The sequence below is a fragment of the Neomonachus schauinslandi genome, chromosome 14 (genome assembly GCF_002201575.2).
Source record: "Neomonachus schauinslandi chromosome 14, ASM220157v2, whole genome shotgun sequence".
In the NCBI taxonomy this organism is placed as follows: domain Eukaryota; kingdom Metazoa; phylum Chordata; class Mammalia; order Carnivora; family Phocidae; genus Neomonachus; species Neomonachus schauinslandi.
Genome location: NC_058416.1, coordinates 79,222,050 through 79,240,519, shown reverse-complemented (window position 1 = coordinate 79,240,519; position 18,470 = coordinate 79,222,050). Strand labels below are relative to the sequence as shown.

The window sequence follows — 18,470 nt, the reverse complement described above, 5'->3', positions numbered from 1 at the left end:
GTGATATTACATTTAAATTTTTAGTAGAATATAATTTTAGAGGGGGGGGGGGGAGGGCGGGGGGGGGGCGCGGCAGAGAGGGAGAGAATCCTCAAGCAGACTCCTTGCTGAGCACGGAGGCCGATGCTGGGCTAGATCTCCTGACCTTGGGATCCTGACCTGAGCCCAAGTCAAGTCAAGAGCTTTAACTACTGAGCCACCCAGGCGCCCCTGGTTTGATTTAAATTAGGCTTAAAGAAGGCTTCTACAGCTTCCCAGTTCAGAGTAATTCTGTAATTGGCGAGTTTCTAGAAATAATGGCCTATTTAACGTAGTTTTATTCAGATAACATTAATAGCTATAGGAGTTTCCACCAAGTTTCTGGTCTACTTCTAAGGTTAAAATCTTTTTCTGTGTATGTGCATTATAAACTCATCCAATGTGACAATTCTTAGGTGTATGAAAATTCATGCTGGTATCATGTCTGCTTCTGTAAAAAGTGGGTCATCACTGAGGAAGTCTGGCAGATGTAAAAATCTTTCAATGCCTTGGGAAGGTGGTTTAGCACCGGAGGAGTTGCTCAGGACATTCCAGATCTATGCAGAAATCACTCCCATGGAAGTAGATTTGTAGGTTAAGGTAAGACCAGCTTCTGGTGGTAGAGGGAAACAGGAAAGTGGATTGTTAGGACAAAGGCACACTTGGGGCCTCACAGCGAAAATCCAACCTGCTGAGTGTGGCAGTGTCTTCAGGCTTCACAACAATCCTGGAAAGTCCATATTGTTAGTATCTCCTTTTATGAATGAGGATATTCAAAGAGGTTTTCTGTAACTGCCCCAGGGATGCCTAGCTGATAAGTTTTGGGGGTTGAATTTGGATCCAGGTCTGTTAAGCTGTAAATTTCACCAGGTAATAGTTTTGCAAACTTGGTGTAAAAATCCCCTTAGGCCTTATTAAAAGACAGGTTCTGGTGTGTCCCTAGATCTGCTTAATCAATATCCTGAGGAAGCTCTTAGAAATGTGGTTGGGATGGACAAGCAAATTTGAGACCAAATTGTTTTCTGCTGTACAGCTTCCTTTGGTTTACTATCTTGATTCTTCAAGGCTTTCTGGCCCTAATACTCCTGAGGGATAGGCATTGAGACCAAAAATAATGGAGCCTTAAATGAAGTCTTCTAGAAATGGAAGGGCCTGCCTACTATAGGATCCAAGGGGCACATCGGAATTAGTTAGAAAAAAGCTGCTTTGGAGTGTGTGCCCATGATCTCCTCTGTCTGCAGAATCACCATATTAGGTGCTACTGGACTATGAACAGCATCCAACCTTCAGGGCACTTTTTTTTTTTAACTTGCAATCAACACGGCTATAAATAAAATTACTCTCAATCTCCTTGGTACTGCCTTAAGGGCTTGAAGATCTTCAGTTCTCCCACAGCTCTCTCCAGTGGCTGCTATTTGCCCCATTTGACAGATGAGCATTAAGAAAGTGATTTTTAGGGGCATTCAACCTCCCCAGTATCCTAAATGTGAGAAATGATGGTAACCTTTACAGAAAAGGCTTGGATTCCCATGTCAGTGGTTGTAAGCCCCAGAGCCCAGAGGTCAGGCAGATCATGCAAATGAGTGAGGTAGCCTCGGAGTGGCTCATTCAGTCCTTTTTCCTAGTTCACCAGGTGTTTTGTTATGTATCTCTCCAGATTCCAGCCATATATCTGTAATGCTTTAACTCATGGTTATTTTTTTTTTAAGTACTCTTTAACACCTATCTTGGGTCTTGAACTCACAACCCTGAGGTCAAGAGTCGCATATTCCACTGACTGAGCCAGCTGGGTGCCCCATGATGGCTATTATTTTTGTCACATTAAGTACAAAACATGACAGTATAGGAATTGCCTTCATGATATCCCTAAAAAAATACTTAACCATTTTGTTTGAAACCTAGCTCTCTCGGTCTTGTTTTTCTACTTTTAAAAGTTTCTTTAGACCAAACCCTGTATAAAATCATAAATGTCCAGGTTGGTGAGTTTTCACAAGTGTACACATCCATGTAGATAACACCCAGATTTCAGAACAGCATTCTCAGTTTGTCAGAACCCCCATGTGTTCTCACCTGACTTCTAACACCTTATTTTAATTTTCTGTTTTTGAACTATAAGTAGAATCATAAAGCATGTGCTTGCTTGTGTCTGGGTTCTAGCACATAGCATTATGTGTGAAATTCATCTCTATGGATATGTCACGTTTTATTCTGTTGATGGACATTCTTGAGGACTAGTTTCCCAGCTGGTTTGGGACAATTGGGAGTAGTGCTGTGAACACTTTGCACATCTTTTGGAACCTGTGTATTCATTTTTCTTGGGTATATAGCTAATTGGAATTGATAGGTCATAAGTATGCAGATGTTCAGCCTTAGTAGATCCTGACAAACAATTTTCCAAGGTGGTTATAATGGCTTTCCTACCCGATAGTAACTCAAGTATGAAGAATACAGTATTGTACTTTCTTCTCTGCCATAAATATAACAGCATCTAACTGAGATGACCTATGGCAACTGAACTCAACCTCAGCATGGGCGAGATGAGAAGGTGATAAATTGGGGGGTGGCGCCTGGGTGGCTCAGTCATTGGGCGTCTGCCTTCGGCTCGGGTCATGATCCCAGGATTCTGGGATCGAGCCCCACATTGGGCTCCCTGCTCCGCAGGAAGCCCGCTTCTCCCTCTCCCTCTCCCCCTGCTTGTGTTCCCCCTCTTGCTGTGTCTCTCTGTGTCAAAGAAATAAAATCTTTTAAAAAAAAAAAAAAAAAAAAAAAATTAAGGGATACATGCGGTAGCTGGGTTAAAGGTGGGAGCCACTGCCCATCTCAACTGGTTGTTGCCTTGTGGGAATGTGGTCCCAGTGTGGCAGGGTCTTTAGATTTTTGTTTTGTAATTGGGAATGTTCATTTTTATGTGGACTACATCAGTTTTTGCCACACAGAAAACACCCAGGACTTTGGCTTAAACACCACTATTTAGGGAAACCTGGGTGGCTCAGTCGGTTAAGCGTCTGCCTTCGGTTCAGGTCATGATCAGGTCTGGCTCCCTGCTCAGTGGGGAGTCTGCTTCTTCTCCCTCTGTCCCTCCTCCCACTCGTGTGTGCACTCACGCGCTCTCAAATAAAACAAAAAACCCACCACTATTTAGTTCACCATTTTGCAGAGTGGCAGTTTGGGCTGGGTGTGGGTGGGTTCGCTCAGATGTCTGAGGTTAGCTGCTGGTTAGCTAGGCAGCTCTGATTCTGGCAGCTGGCTAGTTGCTGGAGGTGTATGTGTGTGTTTGCTATGTGTCTCATCATCCAACAGGTGAGCCCTGCATGGGCTTTCTCAGAGCTACAAGAGCAGCAAGAGGGCAAGCTCTAATGCCCAAGTGCTTTCAAACTCTGCCCAGGTCATGTTTGTTACTGTCACATCTGCCAGAGTGAGCCAGATGGCCAAGTCTAGAGTTAGGGTGGAGTCCTCCACTGCCTGGATACAGGCAAGAATGAACAAAGTAGTGGCCCTTAATGCCATCTATCACTCAAATTCCTCCCATGTTTGTTTTTTAAAGATTCTGTTTGACAGAGCACAACTGCATACAAGCAGGGGAAGCAGGTTCCCCCCCCACCCCCCCCGAGTAGGGAGCCGGACATGGGGCTCGATCCCAGGACCCTGGGATCATGACCTGAAGCAAAGGCAGACACTTAACTACTGAGCCATCCAGGTGCCCCAAATTCCTCCCATTTTTAATTGTTGGTAACTAATGCAAAAAAAAAAGTTTTTAAGTCCTAACACTGTTGGTTAAATGAAATCTTCTGTGGGCTGGGTCTGCCTTGGGTCATGAGTTTGTGATCTTTGCGTTTGTTTTCCCAAGAATCCTTATTTGATCCATGGCTGACTCCCGAGAAGGAAGATTTAGTTCCACCTGAGACTCCACAGAAACTCCGACAGGCTGATCCACTTGACATGAGGGAGAACTACAAATCTGGTCCCACCTCCTAACATCCCCTCTCTTTGGGGTGCTTTCCCCCCAGCCCCTTGTGCGCTCCGCTGGGCCAGGGCGTTCTGTTGTGTTGTATTTGATGCAGCCTCTTTCACCTCAGAGCCTGCGGTATCCTCACTAGAGTGCGAGCCAGCTAGTAAGTTGGCAGGCAAGAGTTAATTTGCCTTTCGAGGAGTAGGTGAACAGCAATGCGTTGGAGGGTCATCTGGCTGGGTGCAGGCCAGACATTTGATGGACAAGCACAGCTGAGATGAAAATTTAGAAGTGGGCCCTGTCTTCTCTTGGGAAGCTTTAAGTAATAGCACTGAGAAGCCATGTATTTTTAGGTGATGAATGGGGACACCTAAACTGTCTTTTTAGTATATGGTTTTGACGAGTAAAAGAATTGCTACAGCCCCAGACAGATTTTCAGAGGCAACAGGCACTTTTCTTACATTTCCCTCTCTCCATAAACTCCAGCTTCTCAGAGGTGGTGGGGGCACTTGAGCATAATTTCGAGGATGCTTCTTTCTTTGCTTGGTATGTGTGCTGTCCAGTTGCAGGGTCCCATTTTTATTTAGGTGATGTGTCAGGACTCTGAGCCGCAAGCAATCAGGACCCAACTCAAACTGGCTTAAGGAGCCCAAACTGGAATCTATTGGTTAGTGTACCTGAAGATTCCAGGTGTGGGTGCCTAGATCATGCAACTAGAAATCTCCGTGTCCTCGTCCTGCTTTCCTTTTGTTGTCTTTATTCACAGGCAGACTCCCCTCCCCCCCCACTTTGGGATAAAATAGCTACCAGCAACTCCAGTTTTCTTTAAATTTTTTAAAAGATTTTTGAGAGCGAGAGAGAGAATGAGGGGAGGGGCATAGGGAGAAGCACACTCACTGTGGAGCAGGGAGCCTGACGCGAGACTCCATCCCAGGATTCTGGGATCATGACCTGAGCAGAAAGCAGTCGTTTAACTGACTGAGCCACCAAGGTGCTCTCCAGTCTTAACTTTCTATCTGCTTCCAACAAGGAGAAAGAGCATCTGTTCTCTGCAGCGTTGTTAGGAACTTAAATTCCCATTGGTCCAGACTGGGTCATGTGTTCATCCTCGGGCCAATCACGGACTCAGGTTGGCCAGGCTTGTATCCACTCCCACTCCTGATAAAGGGGTGGTGGAGGCGTCAGCGTCATTAAACCAAGGTGATCAAGAGTGGGGGGGTTCCTAAAAGTAGAGGGATGGGTGTTGGGCAGGAAATGACAGAAACAACAGATGTCCATCTTTAGGTGGGTGTTTGAAGCAGCCCTAACTATGGGAATGTATGTGTTTTCTAATCATCAACCATATTTATTCATCAGCTGGGTGCTGGGAAATCCGTAGTAAGCAGAATTGAGACCCTGCTTAACTTACTGTTTGACCTTGGGCAAGTTAACTTATCCTGCCTTATCAGATGAGGATGATGCTAATGCCGGTCTTGTGAAGAGACCGAGAAATAAAGCATGGAATGTTCCTAGCACAAAGCCTGGCATAAAATAAGCAGCCAATAAATTAAAACTGGTCCTATTCTTATTAGTATTGGGGAGAGTTCACTATACTGATTTCCTCTTTGCTAAGACTTATCATTGATTAACCCCTTGCTGCCCTACACCTGGGCTTGGGAGTCCCTGGAAGGCAGGGTCTCCTGTCTTTCTCTTGCGGTAGGGGCCCCATCAACATTTGTGGAGTTGAGATAGGCAGAATTACTGCTCCCAACAGCAGTGTTATAAAGCTGCTCCATGGTTGTTAGAACCCTTGGGAACTTTCAAACATCCTTCCAGTTAGGATTTGGGTTTTCAGGCCTGATAAAGTTTTATTAGTGCTGACTAATATGCATTGTCCACTAGGTCAGTATTTGTCAGAACCTACATTTGTGCTGTCAACAAGGTCAATTTGATGGCATAGCTTTCTTCAGTTTTTAAGTTAGAAACAAGTGAGGAAACTTGCTGATATGAATCACGGCAAACAATAAAATGTGAACTCATGAACTGGCTTAGCTGGGCCAATTTCCCTTCCTCTTTGCTGTCCTCTGCTTTTTTTTTTTTTTTTAACAGTATATTACCTCATGTTTATTGCATCATACTATCGTCACAAAATGATACCCCATCTCAGTAAAATAATATTAATCCATAGAGTCATAACAATCATTTATACAACATATGCCAAATGAACAGATGCACATTAAAACAAGAAAGTAAAATAAAAAGCAATCCTTGGCACAAATTCAAAAAGAAATGAAGCATTTGGGACTGATCTCTTTGTTAAAATTTTTTGATCTAGTAAGAAGCTATCTTATATTTCAACCAAATAACAGAATTCCAGCAAAATTTACCACTGAAATATTTCTTTCCAGTAGTAACTTTCAGGTAGATAAATTTTCCATTTCTAACATGATCTGAAAAGCAAAAGCATTATCAAGTTACTATAAATGCTGATACCATAGTTGAAAAATAAATCTAGCCAATTTTCATTTAAGATAGAATTTTAAAAAATACAGGGGATATGTTGGCATTATTTTCACAACTAGAAATCAAAACACCACATTTTTTATAAACATCAATCAGATCTAACCTATTACTATTCTTTAAGAAATCATCGTAAATCCTCCTAATGGTCAATCACTTCCATATTTTCAACTGGTAAGTTCAACTTCTCACGTAGGAAGTATTTCCAGGTCAATAAGACATCGCTGAGGGAAACTGTAAATTCTCCACTGTGCTGTTTGTTGTTCTCTGCCATGGAAAGCTGCAATGCCAGGAGCATGGAGTCTGCACCACATACAGTAGTTCTCTCAGTTACAAAGAGTGCCAATTCCTCCTGAACTCCTTAATCATATCCAAGGTAGACTTCTGATTAAGCTCAGCCATTCTCTCACTTGGGATAGACCTGGTAGGTGCAGACTGGACTGGAGAATCGTCCTCCCGGGCTGCAGTCTAGAAGCTGTAAGAGTCCATCGTGAGTCCTCTGCTTTCTGTTTAATGCTCAACTTGAAATCTGTCTCGAGCTCAGAGTTCTCTTCCTTCTTCCTTTCCCTCAATGGAACATCTTACTATCAGGGCGATTCATTTTTTGCCTGTGATGAATTAGCAGGTCTCTACTTAGGCACATTTCGAAATGCTCTCTGTGTATACCAGAACACTTGTAACTTAGGCCACCATCTCTTCGTTGAAAGGTTCTGCTGGTTGAAGCAGCTTGGTCTTCGCTGATTCCACAAATACTGATTAAATGGCTTCTTAGTAGTAGGCACTGTTCTAGGCACTGAGGATACAGCAGTGAACAAGACCGAAAAGATCTGTGCCCTTAAAGAACTTACATTCTGGAGAGAGGTCGAATGTGAACAAATAATTGTCAGGTGATGATCTGGAGAAAAATACAGCAGGTGGAAGGGATAGAGTGTGTATGTGTTGGGGGAGAGGCGATAATTTTAAATAGTGCTATGCAAGAAGGCCTTCATGGAAGGAGATGAGGGAGCAAGCATGCAGAGACCTGGGGGAGAGGGTTCTAGGCAGAGAATGGCAAATGTGCAGGTTCTGTGCTGGCCTGGGCCCCCTGGCCTTGTGGGCCTGTGTGACCCTATGTGATTTAACATTTTTAATCCTTTTTAAACAAGGGCCCCTGCTTTGTTTTACATGGGGGTCCACAAATTATATAGTTGATCCTGATGGTAGGAATGTGCTTGAAGTGTTTAGGACCCTTGACATGAAACTTTCCACAAATAAATCCATACCCATACTCGTCCAGGCTTCTGACTTGGGAGTGCCCCCTTGACCTGACTTATCTCCTTTCTGGGTCCTTAAGCTCTGATCCCAGTTTAAACTAAAAGGGACTTTGAAGGCGGAGGGCCAGCCTCTTCTGCTTCACACCAACTTCTTTTGCTGCCACCCCCAGCACTCGCTCCCAGTCCTTTAGATGGGCATTTTTCTGCCTCCATTCCTTGCCAAAGTGCCCAGTGCAATCCCACCAGTAGGTGGTGAATGAGAATGGTTCTTGAAATTGGAAAGCTTGTTTTAAAAACCAAAAAGGAATGCCTGGGTGGCTTAGTGGGTTAAGCGCCTGCCTTTGGGTCAGGTCATGATCCCAGGGTCCTGGGATCGAGTCCCGCATTGGGCTCCCTCCAAGCGAAGCCTGCTTCTGCCTTCGCTCTCCCTGCTTGTGCTTGTTCTCTCTCTGACAAATAAAATCTTAAAAAAAAAACAAACAAAACCATTGGACATTTACTGTGCGTCTGCTGTGTGCAAGGCACTGTGCTGGTTAGATTGTGTAGTGTATCAGCCATGCATGCAATCAACAAACGTAACGCTTTTTGCTTTTTCTCATCACAAGGCACGAGGATTAGGTTAAATGTGAAGAGATAACTTGGCTTTTTGTGGACTGTTTTGGAGCTTAACCACTCTTCATAATGTTGCTTCTCTGCAGAAATGATTTCCAAGTTCTAAATAGCTGATTTACTAATGAACTTTGGAATACCTTAGGGGATTCTGTGTGTTGCATTTTGTAGTCTCCCATCTTTATACTGTTGTATGTGATGATGACTTCTCTCTAGAAAAGATTTTAGCTCTGAGTGTAGACATCATTTCTTACACATTTGCTAACAGCACCTCTTCTCCCCCTGGCATCTGGAATGGCCCTGATTTCAGATAGTGTTTTGAACATAAAACACCTTCTATCTTTTTAAGATTTTTATTTCAGAGAGCGAGCGCACAAGTTGGGGAGATACAGGGAGAGAGGGAGAAGCAGACTCCCCACTGAGCAGGGAACCCCATGCGGGGCTCAATCCCAGGACCCTGAGATCACGACCTGAGCCGAAGGCAGACGCTTAACCAGCTGAGCCACCCAGGTGCCCCAAAACACCTTATTTCAAAAATGTCTTGCTTTGGGGGCGCCTGGGTGGCTCAGTTGGTTAAGCGACTGCCTTCGGCTCAGGTCGTGATCCTGGAGTCCTGGGATCGAGTCCCACATCAGGCTCCCTGCTCAGCGGGGAGCCTGCTTTTCCCTCTGACCCTCCCCCCTCTCATGCTCTCTCTCATTCTCTCTCTCAAATAAATCTTTAAAAAAAGTTTTGCTTTTCTATGTCTGAAAATATCACCTACTTAACTGTAAAAATACTTAGGGAATTCAGAAGAAAGAAAAATCTTGTAATGCCATTGGTCAGAGGCTATGCTGTTAACGTTTTGGTGTTCTGTCATTTTATTTATTTTTTTTTATTTTTAAAGATTTTATTTATTTGACAGAGAGAGACACAGCGAGAGAGGGAACACAAGCAGGGGGAGTGGGAGAGGGAGAAGCAGGCTCCCCGCAGAGCAGGGAGCCCGATGCGGGACTCGATCCCAGGACCCTGGAATCATGACCTGAGCTGAAGGCAGTCGCTTAACCAACTGAGCCACCCAGGCGCCCTGTCATCTTTTTAAAAATACATATTTTGAGATAAATTTGGGATTGTGAATGAATGCCTATTTAATCTTGAGTGTTTCAGACCCCCCCCATCAACCAGTTTTTTAAGACCCAGGTGAAACTGGAATTCATTCTTTCTGATTGAGATTGCGTGGGTCTGCTCTACTCCACTTTTACAGTAATTTCTTTAGAAAACAGTCTCCTTTCAGCCACAGATTCAGCATAAATACTATTGCATGTCTATTGTATGTTCGAGGTGCCTTTTTGGTTTCTTAAAACACCACCTAGAGAGCTTTCATGTTCTGTTTGTCCTGGAGATGTACATTGGGAACAAACCTTGAGGCCGTTTCTTCACTTTTCACTGATTTGGCTCTTAGTAATTATCCCTTCTTCTACTAAACAAGAGAAGACAGATTAAATTTCTAACAGTAAGGCACAAAACCAATCCATTTACAGAATTAGTCTTACATTAGCACATAGGAGTACAAATCAGCCTCCCTGGGGATGGATCTATTTGCAATTTCTTTTAGCATTTTTGGACTAAGTCCAGCAGACTTTGGGAAAATCTAGTATTCGCTGACTTTGAATTAACAAAGTAACATGACCTCTTTGTGGGTTTGTGTGGTGTTTTTTTTGTTTTGCCTTTTTTTTAATCCACCTAATTTAGGGTTGTGGTTCTTGATTTCTAGTGTGCCTGAGGATCCCTGAGGAAGAGATGTTTGAGCCCTACCCCCTGGAAATTTGGGGTAACACAATTGGGGGCATTTTTTTAAAACTCCACAGATAGTCTTGATGTATAACACAGGACAGGAGTCACCACAGTGGTAAAGAATCAATATTTGAGCCATTGAAAAATTAAAAGCCAGGTTGTATTTAATCAAAACGGTGTTTTTCCTCACATTTGAAGCCATGTTAATACTTTAATGTCTTGGTTTTCTGTAGCATTATTGGCCAGTCTCACATTGCTTGGGCTATAAAAATAATGGACTAAACATTGTGGTCCTATTGATATTTTTAGTGTGACCAGGTTTCTCTATGTTAATATTTCCAGTGTCTTTAACCTCTTTCCTTCATTTTTGGAATTTCTTTGTTTCTGAAATGTCTACTTGTCTGCCTCCATGTTTTTAAAACCATATAAATCAGAATTGGTTCATGTGGCCTAGAACTTTTCAGATGGCTGTGTGCTTCAGAACGGCCTAGGTGGAAGTCTGATAGCCCCCTTTAGAGGATAAGGTACTTCTCTGCATACTTGCAGCAGGTGGTATTGTTTACTTCTATTTACGAGCTGTGGGCAGGGCCCAGTGGGAGTGCTCCAGCCCCACTATGAGCGTGTGCGTGCTTATTGGGCTAGCACTTCTGTCCAGCATGTGGCTCTACATCCCTGCCAAATCCTGGGTACCTATAGAAGAATGACATTTTCAACCACAGGGTCAAACATGCTCCTAACTGTCAATCTTTTATAAGGTGTTTCCCAAGTGATCTGTTACTAATAACAAAGTGAAGTTTATGAGTGACTTATTTAACTTTGAATCTAGTTTGTTCTGTCTCTTGGTTTAATAATGTCACTCCAACGTCATCCTACCTCCTTGAGTGGAGGAAAGGGAAGGAGGTTAGCTAGACTCCTGTCTCCAGAGTTGTGCATCAGAGCCTTTGGGAATGTGTTGGATATAGAACTGTCCTGCATCACATCTACTTCGGGAAATCAGGTTGGATTTTTCATGAAACGGACACTGGGATGGAGCTTTGCCTGCAGGTGGTTTAGCAGGTTGGCCTTCCTGAGAAGCCCTGAATTGAGGCAAGGGGGACAAGCCTTTGTACCTAGGTATTGACTAGTCACTGGATGCAGGCTGCCCTCCAGTAGGGGATGTAACCTTGGACGAGGCAGCTTGTTTGACCAAGGGTAGTGCCTAGGAAGTGCTTGACAGCTGAGCCAGTGAGCCAAGAGCAGGCAGCATCTGAGCATTTGGGATGATGAGTGTCGTGGATCCAGAAGGGGGAATCTGAGTGAGCCACTGCAGCATCTACTATAAGAACCAGTGATCAGGTGTCTTGCCAAAGAGATTCCAAGTGTGCAACATGAAACTTTAGCCTTTGGTTTCCTGACCTTGTGGGTCTACATAGATGTGGACCTTCCTTTATCACATTGGTTTCTTTTTTTCCCTGCCATCCCCCAACCACTGGTAGCAACAGGGAGTCTGGAACTTGATTTGTAATTCTAAGGGCATAATGATTTAAAAGTTGGCTTTGGGGCGCCTGGGTGGCTCAGTCCTTAAGCATCTGCCTTCGGCTCAGGTCATGATCCCAGGGTCCTGGGATCAAGCCCCGCATCGGGCTCCCTGCTCGGCGGGAAGCCTGCTTCTCCCTCTCCCACTCCCCCTGCTTGTGTTCCCTCTCTCACTGTCAAATAAATAAAGCTTGGCTTTGTAATGTTGGTGTTTACATAATTCAGTGCTTTGAAACAGTTGTTGTCCCCCAGAACTTAAAAATTCTCAAGACCCATCACAACTGGTACACGAACAGCGTGACCAGTATGGCATTTCAGATCCTTTGTTGGTGTGGGGGCCATAACACCCCTGACTGGTCATTTGCACCCTGGTGGCTGCCTCCTTTTCCTCCACTGTACACTAGAGCAAATCCTTCTCTAGTTGTTACCATGGTATAGCGTCTTAAAATTGCTGATTCTCTTTGAAAAGTTCTCTCGAAAAAGACCTATGGTGTGGACACTCCCATTGTTCAGACTCCTTAGTGACTTTGCATCCCCTCCCTGCTGTCACCAGCAGTCCTCTGCTTGTGGTAGGACAGGGGGAGACAAAACTTTCTGTGTAAACAAGCTGGTAGAGGAGTCACCTGGAATGTGGATCTAATCCACAAATGCTTGTTGAAGGGGGAAAAAAAGGGAGCCAAAGTGCCACTCCAGGAACGAATATAGCCGTATCAATCTGTTATTGTGTGCTTTGCCCTGGTACTTGCCCCATGCCCTTTCCGTGTATTATTTCATTTTATTCTTGTAACTACCCTATGAGTAGGTACGCTCTCTCTTTTACAGATGAGGAAGCTGAGACCTGGAGGTATTTAGCCTGGTCACATGGCGAGTCAAGTGGCAGAACCAGGATTGTCCGTTTGAATCTTTGTTCTGAACCTCCATCCCAGAGGTTGGGGGGGTTGGGATCAAAAAGGCCAGTGGCAGGGTTGTGGTTCTGCTGGGGTAGAGGTACTGGGGTAGAGAGGCACTGTGCTCCAGGATGAGAACAGCGAATCGGCCATCTGAATGGGCAAAAGGGGGAAGGCTCCTGCCACCGCAAGTGTGACTTTTCTACACCAGAATGACTAAAAATAAAGGTGCTATCTCCTGTTTCGTTACAGTAGTGTCCTGTCCAGAAACCAGGTGATAGTTCTAATCAGCTGGGGGCTGATTGAAGAAAGCAGTGCCTGGTGTCTCTAACAGTGTAAAAGCTGGATCTGCGTTCACTTTGCATGAGTGCAGGCTTTTCTTTGCCTTCATTCTACTTGTATGAGGATAAGGAACGTTATTCTCTTGTTTCTCTACCAAGCAGGTAAAGTAGGCTGCTTCACCTCACCATAGTCAATCCAAAAGAGAAAGCAGAAGGAAGTCCACGGGTCACAAACGATAGTCTGGTTTTGTGTGTGGCTTTCCTCAGCTGGTGGTGGGTGACACCCCTCTCCCCCGCCTCGGTTGTGTTGAGTCGTCTCAGGTTGTATCTGGGCCAAGTGAGAAAGTGCTGCCTCTTTTCCTCCATGAGTGAAGCCAATTAATTGTAAGAGGGGACCCAGCCATTAGACTAAGACTTTCCATTATTTTCCATTATTTTTTTGGGCAGGAACACCTTTGCCTTCTGATTACACTTGCAGATTTTTTTTTGTTTTTTCTCTCCCCGCCCCCCGTATGGCCAACATTTCTTTGCCGATTTAACATTCTGTACTGTCTTTGCCCACAGAGAACTGTCAACTCTTGCTCTTTTTCCCTCCAGAGATCCTTTTTGGCTCTCATACTTAGCCTTGCACTGTTTTCGTGAAGTTGAATACATTTCCTTCTTATGCCTTGCATTATCATTTAGCTCTGAGACTCCTAGATGAATGGAAACATGATTTCACAAAAATCTTTACCCTGGAACTTGGTAGGGGCTAAATCAGTGCTCACACTCCCTTAAAAATGCTGAGTCTGTTTTCAATTTTCAGACTGCAGCCTTGTGGTATAGGACTATTGTATTTGAGTGGTGAATTAAGAATTTGCTTGCAACCTGTAAGTCACTGATGTCCGCCAAAGCTTATTAAAAATGAATTTTATTTAAGGAAGTTCCATTGAGACAAACAGCCCGCTTGCCCTAGCTTTGCAGAAATACATGCAAAAGGGAGCTTTAGCAGGTGGATTTGGGAACAGGCAGAGGGGCACGTATACACACTTGGCTTTCTTTCTGCTTCACACTCCTATTTCTTTGTGCAACCAGGATCGTCATGACAGCCTTATCTCTCAAATAAAGCCCGTTACCTCATCCCTAATTGCTTATCCGAAGGCAGGCGAGCTCTAATTTCTCCACATTAATAAATGACACCGAAGAAGAACAGCTTTGTTTGCACTGGCTCACTCAGGTTAACCAGTGTAGGCCCCTGAGTGCATTAGGAAACCGTGTGTTTCTCCAGTGGCCAAGGGGAGGTGGTGCTCACCTCCTTTAAGAGCAGCATTTCGTTTGTTTACTTCTTGTTCATCTTCATAGCCCTGTTCTTTTCCTGATGAAACCACTTGAGTGACCTAGGCCAGCATTTTCTCTGGCTGTGGGGGCTCACTGCCCTCCCAAGTCGGGTGTAGTAGGAGTTGTCCTGGGGGGGGCCAGTGGCCCCTCTGACTTCGAGGCTCCCTTTCTTGGCTGCCCACCACTCAACTTTCCTTAGAGGCCATGAGACTTTCTACAACCTTTGCACTGATTCCTGTGGCATACCCCGGATTGTGAGTTGGCACCCTTGCTTCTCCTTTTGAAGCCTTATGGGAAGTGGTCTTGTGGATTTTCTGAGTGAATGTGAGGAGGGTGGGCTTGTGGCAGTGAGAATTCAGTGGCTCTCAGGTCTGGTGGCTGCCCCATGGGGTAGTGAGAATGTGTGCCTCCCCCAGGGACAACAGCACCTCTGTCCTTCCCACCGAAGAATATCTCTTGCTGTATAAAGGAGTGTTTTTATACCTCCGAATTGTGAACTTATTTCCCTTTCCTTTTTCTCTTCAGAATGAAATGGATGATGTGCCCTTCTTTGATATCCAACTGCCTTATGAACTGGCAATCAATATATTTCAGTATCTGGACAGGAAAGAACTAGGAAGGTGCGCACAGGTAAGCGATTATTAAACTAACGTTCAAGATTTCCTTCTGCTTGTAATGCAAGCCTAGGCAGCTCTTGGGTAACAGAGATTTACTTATCAGAATTGCAACCTTTAAAGAATTAATGAAGTGGATAGCAACTTTCCTTGAGGGAACGCAACCTTGAACTGGAAGGATTGGGTTCCTTATCACTGCTTGGTGTTTATCTTTTTGTGGCCATCTGTTCAAGAGCTCTGTTCTTCCTGCAGTCTGAGTTATGGTCAACCTGTGGCTGACAACTCTGCTGGCCTTTATAGAGCTAGCCTGAGCTGTTAATGTTCTCACCATTAATGCAAAAATGCCAGCCCTTGGTTAAATCAAGCCAATTGTTAGGTGGAGAACTGAAGGTCAGCCGGGGGACAAAACAGTGACGTCATGTATTAGGCATATCATCCAAATGACCCTTTAAATACTAGAATTCCACTCCATGAGGTGTGAGACCTGTGAGAACAGAGACCCTCTGAGGGAAGTGCAGATCTGTGTCCCCCATCTCCTGCTTGTTCTGAGGCATATGCCCATGGGGCGGCATGGTGGCACTTACCGTCCAGGCCACACTTGACTGTGTACATGAATCACAGGAGATCTTGATAAAATGCAAATTCGGACTCAGGAGATCTGGGGTAGGGCCTGATATTCTGCATTTCTAACCAGGTAATACCCTTGTGGCTTTGACCGCACTTTGAGAGGCAAATTAAATTAGGTCTCTTGTTCGCTTCTTTTTGGTGAAGAGTGTAATGGGTGAAGTGTATAATTTCTCGTAAGTTGAATGTATGATTGCTGACCATTTGGCTTTCGTGGACAACTGTATTCCCCAGAAGACCCTAGAGTATTCATGGTCTCCAACTCCAAGACTTAATTTGTCTAGTGGCTACCATTTCCTATCCCTGGATTCTAGACTGCATTTTACACATGTGTCTACACCCTTAAAGGAAAGGGATAGGTAAAATGGAGTGGTACCAGAACTGTATACTAAAATTCCAGGGGTGCCTGGCTAGCTCAGTCAGAGGAGCATGCAACTCTTGATCTTGGGGTTGCGAGTTTGAGCCCCAGGTTGGGTGTAGAGATTACTAAAAAAGTAAACTTAATAAAAAATTTTTTAAAATAAAAAATATTTTAAAATGTGAAGTTAAAAACATTAAGGCAGTTTGAGAGGTGCAAACTGTAGCCAAATTTAGACTCTAGAGCTTGCTACCTCTGGTAGTTCAATGAAGTCACACAAAATACAGGACAATTTAAAAAGTTGCTGGTTTTACACTATATGAAGCAGTTTGCTTAATCAAAATTTTCTACCTAGATATGAATTTGAAAAAGTTTTCCGTATTCTTGATTGCCACAATATTAAGTGGGGGTGTTGGCAGATATTTTTTGATGCAGAGTCTGGAATCTTTAGGAAATGATGGAAAAAATTATTCCAGGGCTAAAATTCACTAAATAAAAATGTACTGAAATGTAAACCGTGCTCAGAGACTATCAGTTGCATTAAGCAAGAGTACCTATATTGTCGTCTTCTTTCCGTTGGAAATTGGATTTGTTCTATTCTAACTTTACACTTTGGCCCTGTTCCCAAGAGTCGAAAACAAGGGTGCAGCTAAATGAGTCCAACTCCTGGATTTCAGCCTGATGCTGTTAGCCGAAGTCTTGGAACAGGGTCTAATAGCTAGCTGCTTTCCACAAAGTCAGCATTAGATGATAAAATCTTCATTCTTGATAGGGAGCTGCTGTTTAAGGAATCCTTTCTTTTAACACTGCTTTTTGCTCTCCTGCTTTGTAGAGGGCCATGTGGCTTTCACATCTGCTGGTTTTCTCATCCAAAGAGTTTATCAGTGAAAGATAGGATCTAGTGGAAGAAGAGATCCCCCTTTTGGTACAAGGGGGCTGCATTTCAGGATAGATTGGTTATGCTGGTGAGATTATTCTGCAGGTGTGAACAGTTTAATTTGCAACACAGTGGTCCAATTGTCCACCAGAATTCTTCCCTCTTTGGCCAGTTGGATTTGTTTTTTTTGTTTTTCATTTCAAACTAATTTTTAGAGCACACATATGAGCATAAAAAATATTCTTAACCAGAACCCCTAAGGTGGCTCTGGTCTATGAAGCCAGGATTTTATTTAATAGTGTCATGAGGATGACAATGGATGGCCGGTAATATTTAGAATTGGCTTTGTTTTGGTTTTTTATTTTTGTTTTGTTTTTTTTCAAGCATTAAAATACAACCACAGGGGCGCCTGGGTGGCTCAGTCGTTAGGCTTCTGCCTTCGGCTCAGGTCATGATCCCAGGGTCCTGGGATCGAGCCCTGCATCAGGCTCCCTGTTCAGCGGGAAGCCTGCTTCTCCCTCTCCCACTCCCCCGGCTTGTGTTCCTGCTCTCGCTATCTCGCGCGCTCTCTCTCTGAAATAAATAAAATCTTTTTTTTTTTAAAGATTTTATTTATTTTTTGACAGAGAGACAGCGAGAGAGGGAACACAAGCAGGGGGAGTGGGAGAGGGAGAAGCAGGCTTCCCACAGAGCAGGGAGCCCGACGTGGGACGCGATCCCAGGACCCTGGGATCATGACCTGAGCTGAAGGCAGACGCTTAACGACTGAGCCACCCAGGTGCCCCTGAAATAAATAAAATCTTAAAAAAAAAAAAAAAAAACCACAAAATAATAAACATAAGTAGCACTTTCATTTGTTTCTTGCAGTGTTTTTATTATTGAAACCAGGGAAAAAGTCCTTCTGTTGAGTGGAATGTCCTGCTGCTTTTGGATGTGATTTTAGAGGGGGCTCACTCTGTCTGTCCCTCTCTCTCTCTCTCTCTTTCTCTTCTCTTTTAATCAAGCCGCCTTAGGATTTCAGTGAAATTGGGCCAGTTATAGAGGAATTGGCACCATGAACTATATGTGTGCCCTTGGAGAAAACCTGTTTCCTTAGATCTTTATGCCAAATTGGTAACTAACAGTAAGGAACCCGGATTGGGAAGGACTTCTTGAGATTTAATTGTGCCACAAAGTATGCTGGAGAAGTGATTTTGCTCTTTGTCTCTTTTCTGCATCCCCTCATTTTCTGCTTTGTAGGTTTTAAGCTTTCAGGACTAAAGTCCCACTACATTTGTTTGTGATCCTTGTGTACTTCTGATGCTGACCTTTCTAGCTCCTTGCTATCAATAATTGTCTCTTGCGGGATTTAGTGTCCCTGTGGGAGTGTTTCATGCTGAAATGTCTCGAAAACAGTGTAGCTTTTAGTAAGCAAAGTTATGCGTTGGGCGATTCATCGAACAGCTTTATCTTGCTCCTATTATATAATTTTATGGTTTTGTGTGTGCACCCACAGGGTTCCTGGCACTCTAAAAACAATGTTTTAAAATGGATAACAATTACAAATTGTTGAATTGAAAATTACAATTTTTTTTTTAATGGGAAGAGTAAGCTGTTATAATAGGAATTGTAATTCTGAGAAGTAATGGTTTTAGGATTTACTAACATTCATTTTTAAAACTTTTGAAATAATTACAAATTCATGGGTAGTTGCAAAAGATAGTCTGGAGAGGCCCTGTGTTCTCTTCCCCCAGTTTCCTTCATTGACAATATCTTGCCTACAGAGTAATATCAAAGCCAAGAAACTGACATTAGTACAGTCCATAGAGCTTAACTCTGATTTCGTCAGTTTTACGTACACTTATTTGTGAGTGTATTCTATGCAGTTTTATCACAGGTGTGGATTTGTGTGACCAC

At 43.7% G+C, this 18,470-nt stretch overlaps 1 protein-coding gene and 1 pseudogene across 2 annotated transcripts in view; one reads left to right on the top strand and one right to left on the bottom strand.

The window, feature by feature from the left end:
* FBXW8 (F-box and WD repeat domain containing 8) overlaps window positions 1-18,470 on the top strand; it is a 119,146-nt gene that overhangs the window by 1,524 nt on the left and 99,152 nt on the right. For both annotated transcript variants that reach the window (XM_044920889.1, XM_021698518.2), the window contains exon 2: window positions 14,627-14,731. In XM_044920889.1, coding sequence (XP_044776824.1) covers window positions 14,627-14,731 — 105 coding nt within the window. The remainder of the gene's footprint in view (window positions 1-14,626; window positions 14,732-18,470) is intronic.
* LOC110588344 lies at window positions 6,473-6,868 on the bottom strand (annotated as a pseudogene).